The sequence below is a fragment of the Oncorhynchus clarkii genome, chromosome 20, assembly GCF_045791955.1.
Source record: "Oncorhynchus clarkii lewisi isolate Uvic-CL-2024 chromosome 20, UVic_Ocla_1.0, whole genome shotgun sequence".
Lineage (NCBI taxonomy): Eukaryota > Metazoa > Chordata > Actinopteri > Salmoniformes > Salmonidae > Oncorhynchus > Oncorhynchus clarkii.
Window position 1 is genome coordinate 58,423,162 of NC_092166.1, and position 18,369 is coordinate 58,441,530.

General features: G+C 45.6%; 1 protein-coding gene across 1 annotated transcript; it reads left to right on the top strand.

The window, feature by feature from the left end:
* Positions 1-173: 173 nt before the first annotated feature.
* Positions 174-17,054, top strand: LOC139376593 (metastasis-associated protein MTA3-like). Its single transcript, XM_071119362.1, has 19 exons — positions 174-591; positions 2,124-2,191; positions 5,417-5,510; positions 5,678-5,816; positions 5,990-6,053; positions 6,173-6,290; positions 6,382-6,484; positions 6,564-6,663; positions 6,789-6,977; positions 7,181-7,255; positions 7,400-7,458; positions 9,527-9,645; positions 9,829-9,986; positions 10,150-10,372; positions 12,019-12,111; positions 12,282-12,443; positions 12,531-12,559; positions 12,936-13,066; positions 16,439-17,054. Exons 1-19 carry the CDS (start codon positions 564-566, stop codon positions 16,608-16,610), a joined length of 2,124 nt encoding a protein of 707 aa, XP_070975463.1. The 5' UTR covers positions 174-563; the 3' UTR covers positions 16,611-17,054.
* Positions 17,055-18,369: the final 1,315 nt, after the last annotated feature.

The following is an 18,369-nucleotide window of genomic DNA, read 5'->3' on the forward strand; positions in this document are numbered from 1 at the left end:
GGCCGTTCTTGCAGGAACCAATTGGGTGCTGGGAGGGAGGAAGAAGGGGGGGTGTTCCTGCAAATAAAATAATGCCCACATGCAGGAACGCCCCTAATTGCGGGCTGCATTTGCACACTATTGGTCCAGCTAGCGAACATACAAGTATTTTGAAAAAATGGGAAAGAATTGACATTGCCAGCAAACGGAAACGTGTTAAGAAGAAATACATATACACAATATTTAAAAACCAGCTCTTCCCTCTCCAGGGACCGATCATCTCGAAAACTAAAGCATATACGATGCTTCGGCCCACAAACAATGTGGTTTCGGGTTGATCAGAGTCTTTTGGCTGTGTGTTGGGCTGTCTGCCTACTGTATTGTACTGTGAGAAGGCAGGCAGATAGGGGGCACCTCACCAAAATCTCCCGCTCAACTCCACATTCAACCCCCCCACCAATTTACCTTCTAACGTCAACGCATTTTAAAACCGACCACAGCATTTAAACATCTGATTGCTTTATTTATTGATTCTATTTTCGGTTAGTTTATGGTTTGTGTTTTTACACTCCGGGAGGGCAGAAATGGCCGCCAACATGTACCGGGTCGGAGGTATGTCACATTGTTATTTTTTTTTTATGAAGTCGAAACATGCAGATTTATCAATGCAGCAAATGTGTTATTTTATCTTATATATATATACCTGTGGTGTCATTTCTGATATTATACTTGCAAACGTGTGCTGTCATTTCCCGGAGAAACGCATGGATTTCCCAATATTTGCGATTCTAATGGGTCAGGCCTCGCGACTATCGTGGCCATACCAGTTAGCCCTTAGCTCGCATGCTACACCATAAACATGTACTATTTTCTTCTTTAGCTTTATGCACGTAGTTTCACTTTATATCCCATTTAATCCACACATGCACGGGCCATGCATTGCATGATTTGCTGTGTGGGTGTTTGATTTACTTTGTTATCTGGAATAGGTGCCTTTGTATTTGGCTCCTTTTTGGCACGCATCCATGTATTACGGCTCCTTATTGCGTTAGCTAGCAACTAGCCAACTACCCCCCCCCCCCCCCCCCCTGGTTAGAAGTGCAGGCTTTGTTGCCAATGCAATTAATTATCGTAACCGTTATAATAACGCTCTATTGTTTGACAGTGTGAAGGAAATGTCCCATACATCTTTATTTGGTCGTCTTACTGTTGCTCATATTCAGATGGCTACATAACTAGCTATGTGGTTAGCTTTACCAGGTTAGCCACCTAACAGTTAGAAAGCTGTTGATGGCATCCGACATTGTCTCATGATGGCGTCGCGGGAATGACTCTTTCACGTTTGCGAGGATAGCCAGCTACTGTTTTATGATACTTATCCCACAACATCTGTGCAACAAAAGTCGGCGGTAAAGGAAATTGTATTTCATGTATATATATATATATATACACACACACACACACACACACGCTTCTGGGTGAAAAGATTTACTGGCAACAATGTAACGATTTTTTTTCTACTTGGCTACAGAATATTGGAATGTGTCACGTGATGTCTAATTTGTTGTCATCTTGAAGCTAGTTATTGGTGATATGTTTTCCACCGGATGTCACTGTGTATTTTTCATATTGCATCAATATGATTGCTATGATATCAACTCTGTTAATATGTAATCTGGCTATGGGTTGAGAGTGGTTGTCTGTGTATGGTCTGTCTTTCTGAGTAGAGATGTGAACTGTGTGTGTGCAGTATGGTAGCAAGCCATTTTGATAACGGTTGACAGGCATCTCTATAGGTAGAGGTGCCGCTCAGATCTGATTGACTTGTTTAACTCTGACCTGAACCACCAACTCTCGGAAGTAATTCGTGTGTGTGACTGTGTACCCTGGCTCCCAACATTTGACTACTGCAGCCTCTGCCAAGGGTTCTGGATCTTTATGGCACAGACAGGACACAGTGGCCTGGCCCCTTAACTGCAGGGTCACTGGTTTAAGCCCCATTAGGTTTGTTCCACCCTGTTGTTGAATTTGGTGTTAGAACAGGGCTGGAATAAAAGCCTGCACACCTAGTAGTTGTAATGGATATATGTAATGGTTATATGGCAGGCTGTGTGTTAATGTGATGTTATTCTGTTCTCTTCCAGACTATGTATTCTTTGAGAATTCCTCCAGCAACCCTTACCTGATCCGCCGGATAGAAGAGCTCAACAAGGTACTGCTCGCCCTGGAGTGTGTGTTTGTGTGTGTAATTCAAGTACTCTGGCCGATGTGCCTGAGGAGGGAATAGGTGGAATGCCTGTCTGTTTTGTGACTTTCCCTCTCCTCCCCTGCGCTAGTGTGTGTGCGCATGTGAGATTGTGTGTGTAATATGATGCGTAGCAACAGATGTTACCTGTCTACAATTGTCATTTTCAATCGGCAGGTGAGAATGGGCACACTTCCTCCCTTCCCCCTCGCTCTCCATCAGTATTAGAGATGTGACCAACGGAAACATTTTATTAACACTTAAACCTCCATTTTCCTATCGGTTTTCCGCTAAAACGATACAAATTCATAAAATTCCACGTGAATTCACAATGTAGATGGGCTACATCACGCTTCCCTTAGAGAGAGACAGATTTATAATATATGCTGCTGGTGCTCTTGCTTTTAATGAGTGTAGCTTGTTTGTAATCACAAGTCATCAAACCGGCACTGGGCTATGGTCATAGAGCCTCCGGGTGGCAAGTTATTAGGAGATATCTAGGCTAATAGATGGAATTAAAATGACAGAACTAAAAGTTAAAACAATAAGGACAAGCTACAACACCAAGAGCCAAACAGGTAGGCTGCTATTGAATAATCTGAACGTAGTTATTTACTGTAGGAGAAGGTGCACAGTTCAAGTTACAATATGTTGTCTCAATTAGCCTGGCTAACGCTAGCTAGCTTAACTAGCACCACTCCGTTTGATGCGGTCAAGACGGGTCCTATGTATTGAGATGATAAATAACTAGCGATTAATTAGTCTACCAGCGTGAGTCAATTTTGTTGCAATCTCTCTCTCTCTCTCCCCCCCTTCCCTGCTCCCCTCGTCACTCACAATTGAGCTGCTTCTCTGCTTCAAGCCTCTCACTCTACCTTGTACATTACAACTCTGGTTAGTAAAGTAGCTGAACATACACTGCTCAAAAAAATAAAGGGAACACTTAAACAACACAATGTAACTCCAAGTCAATCACACTTCTGTGAAATCAAACTGTCCACTTAGGAAGCAACACTGATTGACAATAAATTTCACATGCTGTTGTGCAAATGGAATAGACAACAGGTGGAAATTATAGGCAATTAGCAAGACACCCCCAATAAAGGAGTGGTTCTGCAGGTGGTGACCACAGACCACTTCTCAGTTCCTATGCTTCCTGCCTGATGTTTTGGTCATTTTTGAATGCTGGCGGTGCTTTCACTCTAGTGGTAGCATGAGACAGAGTCTACAACCCACACAAGTGGCTCAGGTAGTGTAGCTCATCCAGGATGGGACATCAATGCGAGCTGTGGCAAGAAGGTTTGATGTGTCTGTCAGCATAGTGTCCAGAGCATGGAGGCGCTACCAGGAGACAGGCCAGTACATCAGGAGACGTGGAGGAGGCTGTAGGAGGGCAACAACCCAGCAGCAGGACCGCTACCTCCGCCTTTGTGCAAGGAGGAGCACTGCCAGAGCCCTGCAAAATGACCTCCAGCAGGCCACAAATGTGCATGTGTCTGCTCAAACGGTCAGAAACAGACTCCATGAAGGTGGTATGAGGGCCCGACGTCCACAGGTGGGGGTTGTGCTTACAGCCCAACACCGTGCAGGACGTTTGGCATTTTCCAGAGAACACCAAGATTGGCAAATTCGCCACTGGCGCCCTGTGCTCTTCACAGATGAAAGCAGGTTCACACTGAGCACATGTGACAGTCTGGAGACGCCGTGGAGAAAGTTCTGCTGCCTGCAACATCCTCCAGCATGACCGGTTTGGCGGTGGGTCAGTTATGGTGTGGGGTGGCATTTCTTTGGGGGGCCGCACAGCCCTCCATCTGCTCGCCAGAGGTGGCCTGACTGCCATTAGGTACCGAGATGAGATCCTCAGACCCCTTGTGAGACCATATGCTGGTGTGGTTGGCCCTGGGTTCCTCCTAATGCAAGACAATGCTAGACCTCATGTGGCTGGAGTGTGTCAGCAGTTCCTGCAAGAGGAAGGCATTGATGCTATGGACTGGCCCGCCCGTTCTGGGACATCATGTCTCGCTCCATCCACCAACGCCACGTTGCACCACAGACTGTCCAGGAGTTGGCGGATGCTTTAGTCCAGGTCTGGGAGGAGATCCCTCAGGAGACCATCCGCCACCTCATCAGGAGCATGCCCAGGTGTTGTAGGGAGGTCATACAGGCATGTGGAGTCCACACACACTACTGAGCCTCATTTTGACTTGTTTTAAGGCCATTACATCAAAGTTGGATCAGCCTGTAGTGTGGTTTTCCACCTTAATTTTGAGTGACTCCAAATCCAGACCTCCATGGGTTGATAAATTTGATTTCCATTGATAATTTTTGTGTGATTTTGTTGTCAGCACATTCAACTATGTAAAGAAAAAAGTATTTAATAAGAATATTTCATTCATTATTCAGATCTAGGATGTGTTATTTTAGTGTTCCCTTTATTTTTTTTGAGCAGTGTATATATATATATTTTTTTTTTCCTCCTGCTAAGGTCACAGCATTATTGCATTAGGTATTTGTCCATTTTTTTAATGTTCCCTCTGATGATGATTGGGACCTGTTAGTGGTAGTTTTGTGATAACTGCACTGTGATTTTAATTTGTGAAGGGGGAAAAAACAGTTTTTCGGTTAGGGAATTTGTCGTCATGTTAAGACTCCCAATTTTGTTTAAAGTTCACACCCCTAATCCGTACCTCCCTCCCCTCTCTCCTCCTCCATGCTTTTCCTCCAGTGTGTTTAATCTCAGAGGAGACAAAACATCTGTCTGACCAATCAGGCAATCAATCAATGTATAGTATCGTTTTTTGTATATAATGTATGTAAACCTTTGTGTAAATTCCTCTGTCTGTTTCTGTCTCTTTGTTGTCTTTTGCTAGTAGCGCCATATTACCGGGTAACATTCTGGGTATGCGTAAATGTAAAATGTACTTTGCAAATAAATCATCTTTCAGTCAGTGTTGTGGCTCCTGGGCCAGGGAGCAACGTCTCAGACTTGTTACTTAGTCCCAGCCCCTCTCTCATTTCAAATCAAGACACTGTTTTTAAAGTGTGTATACTCTCTCTCCCCCTCCCATAGACAGCCAGTGGTAATGTGGAGGTGTATCATTTAATTGTGATAAATCTGTTGTTTTAAGAGTTCACTTTACATGTCTCTCTCCCTCTCCCTCTCCCTCTCCCTCTCTCTCTCTCTCTCTCCAGACGGCCAGTGGCAATGTGGAGGCCAAGGTGGTGTGTTTCTACAGAAGGAGAGACATCTCACACAGCCTCATACAGTTGGCTGACAAACATGCGAGTAAGTGGCTCTGTGCGTGGGGCCGGTCCGTTCGTCCATATGTGTGCTTTTGTGTAGTAGTGTAACAACTGGCGGTAGCTGAATGTCTGGAGAGTTTCCTGATCCTTACAGCAGGGGTCCAGGTTCAGACGGTCGTGTTTAGTGTGTGTGTGTGTGTGTGTGCGCAGAGGACTTAGAGGAGGAGAAAGAGGAGGAGAAAGAGAGTCCGTTGGAGGCAGAGCTGACAGACAAACAGAAACATCAGTTACGCCACAGAGAACTGTTCCTCTCCCGTCAGTATGAGAGTCTACCAGCCACACACATCAGGTACACACACACACCCTACTGTAACAGGCAGTACCCCTGCATACCCACTCACCCAGCCATAAAACCATGTTAACACAGACAACGGTGCTCGTTTTCTCTCCTTTCACTCCCCCATCTCTTTGTCTCGCCCCTCGCCATCCCTCCTCTTTCTGTCTTTTTTTTTTTTTTTCCAGGGGGAAGTGTAGTGTGGCATTATTGAATGAGACTGAAGCTGTCCTCTCCTACCTGGACAAAGAGGTAAGAGGGCTTGTGTGTGTGCACCATGCATCCACATCTGCCATTAAAATGCCTACCATGTGTCATCTGTGTGTGTGTGTGTGTGTGTATAATGTAAAACGTGTGTGTGTTTTATGTAGGATACGTTCTTCTACTCGCTGGTCTATGACCCTACCCAGAAGACACTGTTGGCTGATAAAGGAGAGATCAGAGTGGGACCACGCTTTCAGGCCGATGTACCTGACATGCTACAGGAGGGTAGGCACACACACACACACACACACAGACATACTTACCATACGTTCTTTACACACACTCACACCCTCTGACTGTATTCATCTCTTTGTAGGGGAATCAGATGAGTGGGACCAGTCAAAGTTAGAGGAGAAGCTGTGGGATCCTGATTGTCCTCTCTCCAGCAAACAGATTGACCAGTTCCTGGTGGTCGCCCGGTATGACATTTATCCCCTGACCTCTCAGTTCCTTGATCTCCTTGATCTCTAGCCCCTGACCTCAAAACTGTGTTTGTAGGGCGGTGGGGACGTTTGCCAGAGCGCTGGACTGTAGCAGCTCGGTCAGACAGCCCAGTCTACATACGAGTGCAGCTGCCGCCTCCCGAGACATTACACTGGTAACACACACACACCATTTTTAATTGTCCTGGGTTTGGCTGTTCGTCTACGGCGGTAACCTTCTCTCACATCCACTGATCAACTCTATAACGGTCGATCTGCCTGTGTGTATGTGTGTGTCTAGTTCCATGCGATGGACACGCTGCATCGTCATGGTTACGACCTGTCCAGTGCGTTGAGTGTGTTGGTGCCGTCCGGTGGGCCGGTGCTGTGTCGGGACGAGATGGAGGAGTGGAGCGCCTCGGAGGCAGCCATGTTTGAGGAGGCTCTGGAGAAATACGGAAAGGACTTCAACGACATAAGACAAGACTTTGTAAGTGTGTGTGTGTGTGTGTGGAGGTCAGGTGCTCATGAATAGCCATACATGTGAGATTGCCTGTGTATATAGTAAACTGTGTTTTGCGTCTGACACGTTGGGTTCAGAATTACCCTGGTCAGCCTGCTCAACTTTTTTTTGAGGGTTCTGACCCACAGACATCAAAAACACGAGTTAATAGTACTTTTCCCCCACTTTAGCTACCGTGGAAGTCTCTGACCAGTATAATAGAGTATTATTACATGTGGAAGACAACAGACAGATACGTACAGCAGGTAAGTCTCGGTATCTCTACACCACTCCTGCTAACTAACTAGCTAGCTTAGCTGTTAGCCACAACGTAGCATCCAGTGCCAAGCTATCCTCTGGTGTTTCCTTGGCTTGCAGTCTAACTCTCCTCTCTGTTTCTCTCCGAGCAGAAGAGACTGAAGGCAGCAGAGGCAGAGAGCAAACTGAAACAGGTTTACATCCCCACATAGTAAGTGTATGTTTTAGAGGTCGACCGATTATGATTTTTCCAACGCTGATACCGATTATTGGATGACCAAAAAAAGCCGATACCGATTTTTATATATGTGTAATAAATGAAAATTACAACAATACTGAATGAACAATGAACACTTTTATTTTAACTTAATATAATACATAAATAAAATCAATTTAGTCTCAAATAAATAATGAAACCTGTTCAATTTGGTTTAAATAATGCAAAAACAAAGTGTTGGAGAAGAAATTAAAAGTGCAATATGTGCCATATAAAAAATACTAACGTTTAAGTTCCTTGCTCAGAACAAGAGAACATGTGAAGGCTGGTGGTTCCTTTTAACATGAGTCTTCAATATTCCCAGTTAAGAAGTTTTAGGTTGTAGTTATTATAGGACTATTTCTCTCTATACCACTTATATTTCATATACCTTTAACTATTGGATGTTCTTATAGGCACTACAGTATTGCCAGCCTAATCTCGGGAGTTGATATGCTTGAAGTCATAAACAGCGCTGTGCTTCAAGCATTGTTAAGAACTGCTGGCAAACGCAGTAAATTGCAGTTTGAATGAATGCTTACGAGCCTGCTGCTGCCTACCATTGCTCAGTCAGACTGCTCTATCAAATATCAAATCATAGACTTAATTATAATATAATAAACACACAGAAATAAATACGAGCCTTGGGTCATTAATATGGTCAAATCCGGAAACTATCATTTCGAAAAAAGACGTTTATTCTTTCAGTGAAATACGCAACCGTTCAGTATTTTATCGAACGGGTGGCAACCCTAAGTCTAAATATTGCTGTTACGTTGCACAACCTTCAATGTTATGTCATAATTATGTAAATTTCTGGCAAATTAATTACGGTCTTTGTTAGGAAGAAATGGTCTTCACACAGTTCGCAACGAGCCAGGTGGCCCAAACTGCTGCATATACTCTGACTCTGCTTGCACGGAACGCAAGAGAAGTGACACAATTTCAGGCACCGCATCGATTATATGCAACGATGGACAAGCTACATAAACTAGTAATATCATCAACCATGTGTAGTTAACGAGTGATTATGTTAAGATTGATTGATTGTTTTTTTATAAGCTACGTTTAATGCTAGATAACACCTTACCATGGCTCATTGCTGCCTGCGCTCTCGTAACAGGTGGTCAGCCTGCCACGCAGTTTCCTCGTGGAGTGCAATGTAATCGGCCATAATTGGCGTAAAAAAATGCCGATTTGTTATGAAAACTTGAAATCGGCCCTAATAAGTCAGCCCTTCCGATTAATCGGTCGACCTCTAGTATGTTTGAGTGTGTGTGGGTGCACAATGTCCATATACACTACGTGACCAAAAGTATGTGGACACCTGCTCGTCAAACATCTCATGGGTATTAATATGGAGTTGGTCCCCCCCTTTGCTGCTATAACAGCCTCCACTCTTCTGGGAAGGCATCCCACTAGATCTCGGAACATTGCTTTGGGGTCTTGTTTCCATTCAGCCACGAGCATTAGGGCACTGATGTTGAGCGATTAGGTCTGCCTCGCATTCGGTGTTCTTTTCATCCCAAAGGTGTTGGATGGGGTTGAGGTCAGGGTTCTGTGCAGGACAGTCAAGTTCTTAGATTCCCAGATTCGTGCCAGATAGCGAAGCTTGATTCATCACTCAAGAGAACGTGTTTCCATTGCTCCAGAGTACAGTTGTGGCGAGCTTTACACCACTCCAGCCGACACTTGACTGCTCGGCCATGGAAACCCATTTCATAAAGCTCTGAACGAACAAATCTTGTGCTGAAGTTGCTTCCAGAGGCAGTTTGGAACTCTTTAGTGGTTGTTGCAACCGACAACAGGCGCTTCAGCACTCGGCGGTCCCGTTCTGTGAGATTGTGTTTCCTACCACTTTGTGGCTGAGCCGTTGTTGCTCCTAGACGTTTCCACTTCACAATAACAGCACTTACAGTTGACCGGTGGCAGCTCTAGCAGGGCAGACATGTTTGTCTTTAGTCGTTACATAGGATTGAGAGATTGTAAGCTTTGTTGTCTCCACTTTCCTCTCGTTTCGCAGCAATAAGCCCAACCCTAACCAGATCTCAGTGACCAATGGGAAGATGGCGACGGTGAATGGGGCGGGGCCTGGAGCTTACCATGCAGCGGGGGGAGGACGGGCCTGCGAGAGCTGCTACTGTAAGTACACTTTCCTCCCTTCATCCATCCATCCATCCAGCTCTCCATCCCTGATGAGAGACTGATGAACAGTGTTTAAGAGGAAACCATATTGATGGACTGTTAGATATTGATCATGTTTATTGATTATGCATTGATAAGGTGTATGAGTCCTTATATACGTGTGTGTGTGTGTGTGTACAGCAATGCAATCAGCCCAGTGGTACTCGTGGGGGCCGCCCAACATGCAATGTCGCCTGTGTGTCTCGTGCTGGATGTACTGGAAGAAGTACGGTGGCCTTAAGATGCCAAGCAGAGCGGAGGCGCCTGAGGAGAAGACCCCACCAAGCCCAGTGCCCAACGTAAGACTTCACCTTTAACTACCCCCACACGTCCTCTTTAACATTGTACACCACTCAACATAAAACCAAATTCTGCTTATACAATGTTACTGAAAGTTCAGAACAGTTGATCTTCTTGGTCATGGAGAACAGGTATTCATGTGAGCCTTCTCTCCTTCTCTAGGAGCCTCGGTCGCGCGGCCATGGCCCCCGCCAGTCCAGTCACATGGTGCCGGTGCGTAACAGCGGCAGCCCCAAGTCCTCCACAAAGACCAAGCAGGCCTTCCTGCTGCAGGCCACCCGCCTCACCAAGCTGGCACGCCACATGTGCCGCGACATCATCAGACTGCGACGCGCTGCGCGGCGCCCCTTTGTGCCCATTAACTGTGGCGCCATAAAGGCAGAGTGTAAGAGCTCCTTCAATTCCTAACTTCTGCCTCATGACACACACACACGCACGAACACACACCGCCCCCCTCCTTCACCTTGACACCCCCCTTTTCACCCCACCTCGCTGTCTCCACCCCCCCCCCCCCTCCCTCCCTGTCTCTCTCTCTGTTTTTGTTATATTGTATTATATTATTATTATTATTTTGGTTTTTGTATTCTCCCCGGTTTCAATAAAGACTGCCTGTCCTCATGACTTTTGGGTTTCATCATCTGTTCGTTTGTCTGTTTTTGGTTCGTTTTTAATTTTAATTTTTTAAGCCACTGAGCCTTTTAGAGCCGTTTGGAATCCATACAAGCACACAATCTTCTCCACACCTTTTCTCAGAAGTCATTTTCTATACATGCATGCCATGCACTATTACATGCCCACCCATAGACAAACATGGATGCATATAATTGATGCTCTTCCTACTTTCCAGGCCAGGGTACATGATGGTTGTCGAATGTACGCGTATATTTAAGGTTGGTTAGAAGTAGAGGAGACGTATTTTACTAAGAGAAGCTCTATTTTGCACAGTGCGTGTTACACTTAATGAGCCTTTTTGTATGTGTGCTTTTCTGCGTGTGTCGGTGCCTTTTTCGGGACAGTAATTGTGTGTGTGATTTGCTTGAGAGCAGTTTGATTTAGAGCTCAACTGACGACCAAGGAGGGCGATAAAGCGGAATTGGACATAAAGGAGGGAGGGGGAAGTTCAGGCAGTAGTGGATTCTATGAAGATGGTGGTAATCAGATCTCCATTCTCTGCTTTTCTTTCTGAGTTTGAAGCTTGTTTATCATTTCCTGTTTCTGTGTTGCTCAGCCTACTCCCATTCCCGTCCTATAAGCAACTCTCACATGCCCATATCGGGACTTTCCTCTGTCCCAGTCATATGGACTCATCTCTATTTCTCCTACCTTGTCTTCCTCTCTCTTGCTCTTCAACTGTCTCTCTCTTCCTCTCTCCAGCGCTCTCTCTCCATCTCCCTCTATGAATGTGACGGTGGTTAACTAATAAAGTCACAGCTGAAACCATCCTCTCTTGAGTCCTTGTGCTTCATGTGTCTGTGTGCCTGTCCATCACGACACCAAACATACCGATTGGCCAGAGGACCCGACGAGGCCTGCCCCAACAGCATGGACTCAGCCTCCCTGCCTGCTTCCATCACACCCTCAACATGCTGTGTGTATGTGCATGTATGTGTTTTTTTTTTTAGGTGTTGTGTTTATACTTATTCAGTTTGTGGTAGCAGTGCTTTCTCTCACACGTCTCCCCATAACCATCTTATTCAGAAAGTTGTCTATAAAACACGCGTTTGTCTCAAACTGACTGCTCTCAACTCGGACGGAAGCTAGATAGTTGTGTTAGCAGATCAGTAGTTGCACAGCTATTATTGGTGGGCTACAGTTAGTTTCGAAGCCTTCAGGTAAATTCCGCCTTAAGAGATGAAACAATACCAGGAAACTGCACCGCTTGCAACAGGCACTGGTAAATAAACTGATGTTCACACCTTTAGTCTCTGAACATGTCTCCATATTCCTGACTGAATGACAGTACAGCTGCTTTGTTTGTCACTGGCGGTGTGGTTGGTCAGTAGATGAGCTGCTGTTTGGTGATTGGTCTAGATATGTTGCGGGTGTCGGAGGGGCAAGTCGGGCGACCACCTAGAATCCGGACTGCCCAGAGGAGCACCCTGGCCAGCGTCTTGCAGTTTCTGGGTAACACACACACACACCGACTCACAATACCTAAATGATGGAGCAAATACGTCCCACGGCGTGTTCCTATGACATGAAGTAATCCGTAAGGAATGACACACTCCTATGATAACAAGAACCTAAAATAGTTGGTAATATGGGTGTCAAATCTGTGATGTAATGTGTTCCAGAGTCCCGCCCCGCGATACACGCGCCCCGTTCTCACCGAACCCTCGGCTTGCAAGCCCCTCCCCCACGCCGCCTCCTCTCTTCTCTCCCTTACGGTCCCCACGGCCTTCTGGGTAAACGCAGCTTCCACCACCACACCAGAGCCGAGCCGGAGAAACGCCCAGGTACACACTCACACACTTACACGCACACAAACAATCGCACACACTCCTATTCATCTCTATCGTTTTGTCTCCTGTGTCCTTCTGTAGAAAACCCAGGGCAGACAACGGGACCAGTGGTGAGTAACAGTCTTTCTTTTACGTAACACTTTACATACTGTAGGTGGCGCTCCTACTTGACTTCATTGCAGACTCATCCCAGATCTCAAAACACCTGGAAAGGTTTTTAATATATCTGCTAATCACATCATATGACATACCAATCTGCCCAATTGCTGCCAAGTTGATGACGAAGCAACTCAACCATTGGTTGATGATGCAATGCAACGTCTGCAATGTCGTCGGGCGGCAATTCAACCACAGACTTCAAATACAGCCATTTAAGGTTGTCTCCGCAATATTACATCATTTAACATGGTAGTTTTTTCTTGGATGATTATGAGGTGCTTGTATTTGATTGGCTCATTCTAATTGTTTATGATTGGTTCTTCCCAGCACAACGGCCGCAGCAGTGGTAGCGGAGGGACCAGGGGCAGTGCTAGGGGCGGAGTCATGATTAGGAAGCGACGCCCAAACTTGATCGATGCCCCTGACGACAGCTTTTTCGTCGTCTCCCGGGAGACCAGGTAGGCATGGCCTCTGATTGGCTGCTGGGCTAATGATACGTTAGACTGTCTTATATGTGATTAGAGCGTGACGGCTGATTATGCCTGGGACTGACAGCTGATTGGGTTGAAGAAGCCATGTCCTGACAAGCTTCGACAACCATGACTCACCGAGCACAGAAATAGAATAATAGAGATCAGGACGTAGAAATGAAATGAATAAACAGGCCACTGCTGAGGGTTGAGATGCATCAGAAGTTGAGTCTGGGTCAAAATGGGTCAAATTGGTCTGTAGATGCACACTAGGAAATGAGGGTTCCTCAAGGGTTCTTTGGGAAGGGTGATGGTTCTATGTGGAACCATACTGACCGAAAGCACCCTTTGAGCTCTTCAATGGTTCTTTGCACTTCAAAAAAGGGTTCTTTCCTCTTTTAGTGATAATTCAAATGTAGGGGTGGCGGCTCATTCAAATATTTTGGGTCGAGGTTTGCGCACACAGCTATTTTTGTGCAACCGTGAGTGAGTGTCATTACAGTTTATCTAATCTGTTATGTTATGCTATTTCATTTTGACTTATGACTATGGCCAATGATGGTGTCGTGTGAAAGACTCACATAAAACTCACGGTTGACTACACCAGTAGTTCTCAATTCTCTCCTCAGGGACCCCCAGCCGTTCCAGAGCTAGCTCACCTAATTCAACTTGTTCATGCACACAATAATAAAATGTGTGGAATTTTAACAATTTAATATGGCTAATAAACCAGAATTAAAACCCTGCATGGTTCTACAAAAAAACGTTTGTATTGAGAAAGGTTCTTTATAGAACCGTTCTCCATAAAGGTTTTATAAAGAACCATAAAAAGGGTTATTTTTAGCTCCCAAAAGGGTTGTACCCATAGCGGAACCCTTTTTTAGTGCTCTACAGAACCTTTTTCAATTGTTCTTTATAGAACCTTAGGAAAGGGTTCTTTATAGCACCATACAGGTTCCATTTAGAACCTTACGAGCGGGGTTCTTTATAGAACCTTCAAAAACCTTCCGCTATGGTTACAAGCCAAAGAACCCTTAGTTGCCACTATATAGAACCATTTGTTTTTAGTGTGTGGTCTATGGAAATGGTTTTGCTATGCATCAACTTGCTAGGTTAAGGGATAGTTAGTTGAACATCCTTTACAGGGGATCATAATTGTAGGGTAGACAGGGCTGAGACTGAGGCCACTGCCAAGCTGATGAATGGGACTCCACAGGTAACCAAATAGGCTCATCTCATACAAAACACACTCACATAATGTTATGTATCTTAATGTACACACACACACACACACACACACACACCTGGGCCCGTATGCAAAAAGTATCTCAGAATAGAAGTGCTGATCCAGGATCAGTTCCATATAAAGTTGTTACGACCTCAAATGCAAAATCCTACTCTCTTAAGAAGAAAAGGGTTCCAAAAGGGTTCTTTGGCTGTCCCCATAGGATAACCCTTTTGGATTTCATGTAGAATCATCTGTGGAAAGGGTTCTACATCGAACCAAAAAGAGTTCTACCTGAAACCAAAAAGGGATCTTCAAAGGGTTCTCCTATGGGGACAGCCAAAGAACCCTTTTAGGTTGTAGATAGCACCTTTTTTACTAAGAGTGTACATTAGCACTCCTGCTCTGAGACTCTTTGGGAATACAGGCCCTGACCTCTCGTGCCCTGTTGCATCGTGGGTCGGCGTGTGTTTCCCTTCGTGTCAGTGACTGGCTGCTTGTTTCATTTCAGTGCTGCAGCCGTTACACACCTGCTCACGGTAAGCCCCCCCCACACACACACACACTCACGTACACACGCACGTGCAAGCACACACATACACACGTGACCTGGGTTACCTGTGGAGTCTGTTTCTCACTTGTGGATCGTACAGTCCAGTCAACGGGATAATGCACTCACACACAGACAGGCACACACACAAACAGGCACACACACTCACTGTGTTCATGAAAAATTGCCAACCGCATCACCCCCCTTGTTCCCTGGATGAAGGGTTATTTTAGTCTAACTGTCTGAAATTGACCAGGCTTCAGTGGAAATATCATTACTGCACCACTGGAGCATCCACTTACATGCCACTGTGTGTGTGTGTGTGTGTGTGTGTGTGTGTGTGTGTGTGTGTGTGTGTGTGTGCGCGCCAGAATACTTCCTCTTCCCAGAATCACAGCTGGAATATGCTAATGAGTCTCATCTGATTGGCTGACACTAACGACAGATGATGGAGATGCTCTATGCTTTATTAGACCCAATTAGAGCTCAGGTAGAGGTCAGGCTGGTGGTTTGTGTGTGTATGTGTGTGTGTGTGAGAGATTACATATGCCCGATATTTCTAAACAGGTAAAGATTAGTCTCCCAAGGGCCGGCAGACAGCTTGTCTCCCACAATGACAGTGTTCCAATTTACAGGTGTGCCAAGGTTCATGCGTAGATTGGGCAAGGCAGAAATGGACATACAGGAAATCCGTTCTGAGCCTTATGCCTTAAGCATCCCCACCGGACACAACATTTGTAACTAGCCCGATGGAGCTTGCAGACAATATTTGTATTTCCCAAGTAACTAGTTTGCATGCACCATGACAGCTAACGTTAGGGTAACTAGCTTACAACCAATATAATAAGCCTAACTACTGTATGTGCACCCGCGTTGTGTCTACCTCTGTCATGTTTCCGAGATCATCATTGTTCAAGAGCAAGAATTACCATTCACATTTTTTTTTTCTCCCCTTTCGAAGTTACCGAGAAAATCCCCCATATTCCCCAGACCTAATGCTGTTGCTCTAGGTCTGGGATTTTCGAGACTATGAAAGAATATATTCAGTAAAAGACTGTGTGTGTGGAACACATACATTTTCCATGACTCTGTGACTGGTCCTGCCTCACTAGATGGAGTGATCGATATTACTGATTATATCACAGAGAAATTCTCTAATAAACACTCAGACATTCACCAGACAGCCCTGCCCTCAGGACCCATATCTCTCTTCATCTCCCTCTCTCTTTCCTTGATGCAGTAAAACACAATGGACAAAACAACATAATATGCACGCACACACTCACACATAGTGCCTATATTAGCCTAATTAAATCCCAGCGTGCGCTGTACTGAAGGAAATTGATACATTTTTCTGTTCAGAGAAATGATGAACAACCCTGAGAGACCGAGAGAGATAGAGAGAAATGCTGTAGTAATAGACTCCCTGCAACAACTGCCCTTTACTTCATGTATCCTTCTCTGTGTCTCTTTCAATGTTTTGGCAGAATAAAAGGTTAGAGTGAGACGTGTGTTCTAACGTTCTGTTGAGTTCCCTTCTGATGTCATATCCTGTCCTCTCTGATGTCATGTCCTGTCTCTCCAGGAGGGCCAGGCGGCTGCTGTCACGGTCCCAGCTGAGGCGCGCCTGTCGGCAGCCCTGTGAGCAGATCACCCTGCGCAAGGCCTCCCAGGCACTATCGCAGGGGCCGCTCCTCGCCCCTCCACACCCCCACCCCAGCCTCAGGATGAGGGGACCCATCGTTATCCACGACTGACCACTGACCTCTGACCCTATCTCTCTGCCATGCTTGTCACCTGCCTATGCTCTACATGCAAGACCCCAACCCTAGTTTCACCTGGCCCCCGACCCCCGCCCTGCCCATCGCCCACTTAAAAAAATATATTGTGAACCTCCCCACCCTACGGAGTCTGACCCTTCACCTCGGGAGGAAGTGATGTGCTGTGTTGCCGTGGGGACAGACAGAAAGTGGTTCCCCCCTGTACAGATTAAACTTCCCTGGGACAGAAACCAGTGTGTGCGTGTGAGAATTGATGTGTTTAAGCACGAGTGTGCACGCGCAAGGATATGAGCGTGTGCACGAGTGTGTGAACTTGATGTTTTTTCTTCTTCTGTACCTGCTACATGCCAGTGAGTGGGGGTTATGAGATATATATATATATATATATACACAGTGCATTCGGAAAGTATTCAGACCCCTCGTTTTTCCACATTTTGTTATGTTACAGCCTTATTCTAAAATAGATTAAATAAATACAAATCCTCATCAGTCTACACACAATACCCCATAATGACACAGTGAAAACCATTTTTTTTTAAAGTGTACATTTATTACAAATAAAAACAGAAATATCTTATTTACATAAATTCTCAGACCCTTTGCTATGAGACTCTAAATTGAGCTCAGGTGCATCCTGTTTCTATTGATCATCCTTGAGATGTTTCTACAACTTGATTGGGGTCCACCTGTGGTAAATTAAACTGATTGGACACGATTTGGCAAGGCACACACCTGTCTGTATAAGGTCCCACAGTTGACAGTGCATGTCAGAGCAAAACCCAAGCCGTGAGGTCAAAGGAATTGTCCGTAGAGCTCAGAGACAAGATTGTGTCGAGGCACAGAACTTGGGAAGGGTGCAAAAACATTTCGGCAGCACTGAATGTCCCCAAGAACACAGTGGCCTCCATCATTCTTAAATGGAAGAAGTTTGGAACCACCAAGACTCTACCTAGAGCTGGCTGCACGGCCAAACTGAGCAATCGGGGTAGAAGGGCCTTGGTCATGGAGGTGACCAAGAACCCGATGGTCACTCTGACAGAGCTCCAGGGTTCCTCTGTGGAGATGGGACAACCTTCCAGAAGGACAACCATCGCTGCAGCACTCATGTATTCACAAATTTGTATAAGCCATTTCTCAGTAAATTGCACATGACAGCCCGCTCGGAGTTTGCCAAAAGGCATCTAAAGGACTCTAAATGACCAAAAGGCATCTAAATGACAAACAAGATTCTCTGGTCAGATTAAACTAAGATTGAACTCTTTGGCCTGAATTCCAAGCATCATGTCTGGAAGAAACCTGGCCACCACCCCTACAGGGAAGCATGGTGGTGGCAGGATCATGGGGATATTTTTCAGCAGCAGGGACTGGGAGACTAGTCAGGATCAAAGGAAAGATGAACAGAGCAAAGTACAGAGAGATCATTGATTATAACCTGCTCCAGAGTGCTCAGGACCTCAGACTGGTGCGGAGGTTCACCTTCCAACAGGACAATGACCCTAAGCACATATCCAAGGCAATGCAGTAGTGGCTTCGGGACAAGTCTCTGAATGTCCTTGAGTGGCCCAGCCAGAGCCCAGACTTAAACCAGATTGAACATCTCTGGAGAGACCTGAAAATAGCTATGCAGCGACACTCCCCATCCAACCTGACAGAGCTTGAGAAGATCTTCAGAGAAGAATGGGAGAAACTCCCCAAATACAGGTGTGCCAAGCTTGTAGCGTCATACCCAAGAAGA

Coding starts and splice junctions, on each gene's coding strand:
- LOC139376593 (XM_071119362.1), top strand. CDS start 564: ATGGCCGCCAACATGTACCGGGTCGGAG. Junction 5,511..5,677: donor GTTGGCTGACAAACATGCGA/GTAAGTGGCTCT, acceptor GTGTGTGCGCAG/AGGACTTAGAGGAGGAGAAA. Junction 6,485..6,563: donor CAGTTCCTGGTGGTCGCCCG/GTATGACATTTA, acceptor CTGTGTTTGTAG/GGCGGTGGGGACGTTTGCCA.